The sequence below is a fragment of the Penaeus chinensis genome, chromosome 34 (assembly GCF_019202785.1).
Source record: "Penaeus chinensis breed Huanghai No. 1 chromosome 34, ASM1920278v2, whole genome shotgun sequence".
Classification (NCBI taxonomy): domain Eukaryota; kingdom Metazoa; phylum Arthropoda; class Malacostraca; order Decapoda; family Penaeidae; genus Penaeus; species Penaeus chinensis.
The window spans coordinates 13,365,071-13,370,423 of NC_061852.1; the positions used below are offsets into that span (position 1 = coordinate 13,365,071).

Consider the following 5,353-nt stretch of genomic DNA (forward strand, 5'->3'; position numbering starts at 1 on the left):
CATCTACTCATACTAGAACAATGATGATATCGAGGTTTTGCAGACAATTCCCCCTGAGCATAGAAATTCAAAAATTCAAGTCATGTTACATGTACTGAGGTATCGATATCAGTGCATTTTCTTTTTTTTTCTTTTTCTTTTCTTTTGTCATAATGATGAATTATAGATTTTATGTAAACTTCAGGAAAAATAAAAGACGTCTGGATAGTTCTTATGTTGGTATTGACGTAGTTCCCCCACTGGGCTATATTGCAGTGATTAATCGGCTGATTTAACAAAGGATTCGAAAATTGGTTGAACCGAAATGTCTGAATGTCATTGATCATAAGATATGGTGAATTTAGAAAGATACCGCTACCAATTTTTTTGTAAATATAAAGGAGAATTAGCATGCATTGGGTGTTCTAATAAGTACAAATTATTTTATTCGGATACTTATGCAATTTTACATCACCTGAAAAACGAAAACTAATCCAATAGCCATGGCCAGAGGTGCAAATACGATAATGGAATTATATGGTCTCTCTTTTTGGTTCTATGAGTGATATTTCGTCGTTATTTCATCCAGTCTATATATTGCCGAATACGTGTTGTATGTATCAACATAGATCTGTCGCTGTATATAGCTGTATACATATGGAAAGCAAGAGCCACGTATTGGAATATGAGTTTCCATTCCACTCAATCGTACAATGTGTTCCAAAACCATCCGTCATCTTGGCAAAGAATTAGATTCTTTGGATCTGGTTCATCTCTCTTACATGGTCTGGACTGTAATGAAGGAAAGGAAAACATGTTAATACAGCAATGGGTGTATAACACAACCTGGAAATACACACACACAAACACAGAGGAGAATACAGTTGATCGCATCAGTATATGTTAAATACAGGGAAGATCGGGTAATAGGTGGTTTAGTCTACTAGCCATGGTTTGTAAATGTGCATAGTTGATGTTGAAAGAATAATTTGGGTTATAAAGTGGGCGAATAAGTGAAAATTTTAAAAGGATAGTGACACTTTGTGATCGGGACGTGACAGCGAAGGTGAGGAAGGCAAGAAGTGACCACTGCCGTGACTACAACCAAGAACTAAGATCAGACCAGGGAAATTAAGTTAACGGAAGAAGCAGTTAGAATTGAGGCTCTTGAAGGCAAGGTAGACAATCTGGTAGCAGAATGTTTGAAAATATGTTAAGAAAACGTAAATTTGAAGGAATTCGGGCATAGTATGTTCAGGAACATAACCATTCAGATAGAGAATACTGAAAAGTCTGACATGAAAATCAAAGAACTCAAGGAAACGATGGAAGTAGAAACCAAGATTAGCAACAGTAGGTAAATCGAAGCAAAGAATCTGTAAGAAAAAGTTAATGAAGTAATCAAAGTACAGGAAACTGCTAAGCAGATTGAAAACAATTTGTCAAGCAGCCAGTCTCACATAATGGAAGAGGCAAATAAGATGACAGCTACACATACCGATGTATCTAAAATATAGGAAACAGTAAAAAAAATGGAGAAAAAAAAAAAAACTAGAAAAAATTAAGTCACATCTTGGGCAACATTCCTAATTTAGCTGATGTAAAGAAGGACATAGTCATAATGGGACATGAAGAAAAAGTTGTGGAAAATGGAATCGAACGATCCAACGAAAGCAAGAAATTAATTGCCAATATTCTAAAAGTCATAAATCCCAAATTCTCGGAGCAGAATATACCTCATTGGGGGTTGGGATTATTCGAAAAGGGAAGAAACGACCTTCAGAAGTGACATTCATAATTAAGAGGTAACTGATGTAGTAAAGAAAGCTAAAGTCCTGGCCCACGAAGAATATAAGAAAATCTGGACGAGAGAATATGACCAAAGATGACAGGGACATACTGCAGAAAAAAAAGGTAAAAAAACAAAAATGAACAAAGGACTGAAGAAGAAAAAAACTTGCCTATTTGGAGGGCGAGAGGCTTCCAAACAAAACAAATTTGCCATCGAAAAAAAATGTAGAGACAGACAAACATAAGCCTCCCAGCCGTACGGAATACCGAAAGATTATATAGAAATGGTTTATACAAATTTAGATGGTTTATGTTCGAAGTTACTAGAACTAGACGCAATCACTGAAATTAATAAACCAGATGTAATATGTATCATTGAATCCATACTGAATCCTTCCGTAAACGATGTAATATTACGACTCAGAGACTAACATTTGGAGAAGGGGGTAGTAATATTAATATGGAAATGCGTTATTATAAAGGAGTTAGAGATTAGTAGAACTAAAGGCAATTGAGGAAGAAACAAACAGAGTAAACATAATGACAATATTGTACATGCCACCTCATACGTCGGTGTGGTCACAAGAAAATTACCAAAAACTTATTCAAAAAGGTCAAAGGGCCTGGGAGAAGTGCAAGAACTTTTGGAAACTACTGCAAAAGAAATTCTTGTAACAACAGACTTAAATAGCAAAAATGACAAGGAAAATTCGATCGTAGAACTCAGCCAGATCCGTGGAATTCCTAAATGAATTTTGCCTTTTTCAACATTTAACAAATCATAGCAGGGTATTACGGCTAAATGGACTCTATGCTTGACCTAATATTCCCATAGAATTGAGGATATAGAGTCCTGTCCTCTAGGAAAAGGTAACCATGTAGTACTCAAACGAAAATGCTATCTGTTGCTTGGAAAACTCTTCATAAGTAAAGGAAGAAAGGAAATTACAATTACAAGAGAGATCATAATAAAACCCTTAAAGATTTCTTTGATGGAATGATCTGGGAAACCCCTCGATGAAGAGAACCTTGTCTAAGAAAAGGAGTAGAAAAAATTGCATCTGTATTCATAAGTGAAGCAAGAAATGGCCAAAAGTGGTTGTCTTAAATGCAAAAGAATAAGAGAAAACAAGCAGCTTGTTTAGACTTTGAAAAGGATATAATCAATAAAAGTATAAATCAACCAAAGTTTTTGATTAACTGCCTGAATATCAAGACCAAAAAGAGATCAAATTAGTGCCATGAAAGACATTAACATCGTTTATACTAAGGAGGAAACGTGTGAAAATCTTAATGAGAAATTTCAGTCAATGTTACTTCAGGACCCATAATTTGAAATGGCAAGTAACCGTACAAATATAAATCAGAGCATCGAAGATATCAAAATAAAAAAGAATGAAATAAAAGACCTACTAAAAGGGTTAGACAAGACTAAAGCAGAGGGACCAGATGAGATTTCTAAGTGGGTTCTTAGGATATGTGCCAAAGACTATGTACGTTAAATCCAATGAAACAAGGAAAATTACCATATTATTGGAAACGCCTGTGTTACATCATATAAGAGCAGCGGTAAACAATACCCTCTAAAATATAGACCAGTTTCGTTAACCAGTGTAGTATACAAGCTGCCAGAAAGTAATTAGCAGTAGGTTGAAGTACTTGGAAAAAAACACGTTATGATATCAAATTAACAATTTGATTTTAGGGAAGGATGGTCATGTGTAGGAAATCTCCTGTTTCTATGAGAGGGTTTCTGAAATATTACAAGAACGAGACAATTGGGTGGATTTGTATACTTAAACTTTAAAAATGCACTATTATGGAAATTAGAGTGAAAGGCAAACTCCTCTAATGAATGGACGACTTCCTTCATGAAAGGGAGATGAGCACCGTAGTTGGCAACGAGTAACTAGCGGAGTACCTCAAGGATCGGTCTTGGCGCCGATTATGTTAACTATTTTCATCAGTTATTTAGGGTCAAACATAAGCCGAGGTATTTATCTGAATGTGTTTACAGATGACAAAAAAGGATATGAAATCTGGAAAAGCTGCAGGTCCTGACGGTGTATACATGGAAATGATCAGTACCTTAGGAGAAAAAGGTATTAATCTCATCTGGAACTTTCTAAATGATATCTATGAAACATGCAAGTTACCTAAGGAAGAATGAAATCAGTATTTATTACCCTACTGAAGGTCCCATGCTGCACAATTAATCTAATGTTGCCTATTCTTAAAGCTTTACCGAAAATCATTCTACAGATGAACAGAAGACAGCTCCTACCCGAAATGCCAGAGACCCAGCTTGGGTTTATGAAGGATAAAGTTACGAGCAATGCTAACTTCGCCATGAGAGAGAGAGAGAGATTGAGAACCATCCAACACCAGAAAAACATATACCTGGTTTTCATTGACTATCAAAAAGCCTCTAGCAGCTTTTTGATGTTATTGTGGAAGCCAGTGAACATCTTGGCCTCCACTCCAATAGCAAGGAAACGAAATACATGATGGTTTCAAAGTCGGAGGTCCCATCAACTTGTCCATTGAAACAAGGAGAAATAGAAATCAACAAGTCTCCTTCAATTACTTAGGAACTCTTGTCACTTCAGATGCTCGTTGCAAGAGGGAAATCAAACGCAGAATCGGACTAGCGAAAGATACATTCCCGCAAGCTCTCAATGCAACTAAAAATCAGACTTAGTAAAACCTTCGTATGGTCGACTCTCCTATAAATTTGCGAGTCCTGGACACTGACGGCTAAAAAACTCGGCACAAAATAAAGGCAACAGAAATGTGGTTCTACTGTAGGATGTTGCCCTTATTGTCCAACGACCAATGAGATCCTCAGAAAAGTCAGGCAGGGACGCGAGCTTCTAGAATTGATCGGAGTATGACAACTCAAATTAAACCCATCAGAATGGGAAATGGACCTTGGATTAATGATACACAGGAAGCTATAAGCCCAAATAATTATATGAATAAGAAGTTCCTAAACTGCTAGGGCTGATTGCCAACATGAAGAGGTCATTCGTGAATGTGGAGTGGATGAAGATATAGTAAATATCACTGCAGCCATCATCATAAGGCCTAAGCACATACCCCTTGTCCGTACCGATCCCGAGTCCCATTCTTTGTTTCTTGATCTTTGAATTATTGAAACATGAAACAATCTTCCAAATAACGTCGTGTGTCAAAAGTGTGCATTAATTTAAAAAGTTGTACGATTATTTGAATATAGCAGACGAGAGCTTAGCTCTTCTCCCGTACTGAAACAAAAAGGTAAGAGCACCCTCATATATATACGTATATATGTGTATATATATACACATATCTATATAATACTTATATATTTATACACATATGTATGTATGCATGCATGTAAATGCGTGTATATTTGTATAATGTGTCTGTATATGTTTGTATGGATAATCCGCAAATATTCCCTGTTTTACCGACGGGTTAATATTTCTCCTCTTTTAGAGACTTACACGTCACAGTCATTTTGAATCCCTTGCCCACTTTGCAATCGTCGTCGCAGGAGGACACGAACAGAGCAGTGAAGCTCAGTGCTGAGGAGACACTG

At 36.4% G+C, this 5,353-nt stretch overlaps 1 protein-coding gene across 5 annotated transcripts in view; it reads right to left on the reverse strand.

The window, feature by feature from the left end:
- Positions 1-203: 203 nt before the first annotated feature.
- Positions 204-5,353, reverse strand: part of LOC125043535 (cell wall protein DAN4-like) — a 13,360-nt gene continuing 8,210 nt past the window's right edge. For all 5 annotated transcript variants that reach the window (XM_047639696.1, XM_047639697.1, XM_047639699.1 and 2 more), the window contains 2 exons: positions 5,259-5,353; positions 204-771 (listed from right to left, as the gene is read on the reverse strand). The exon at positions 5,259-5,353 is cut by the window's right edge and continues 45 nt beyond it. In XM_047639696.1, the coding sequence (XP_047495652.1) occupies positions 758-771; positions 5,259-5,353 (109 nt within the window). In that variant the 3' untranslated portion in view covers positions 204-757. The remainder of the gene's footprint in view (positions 772-5,258) is intronic.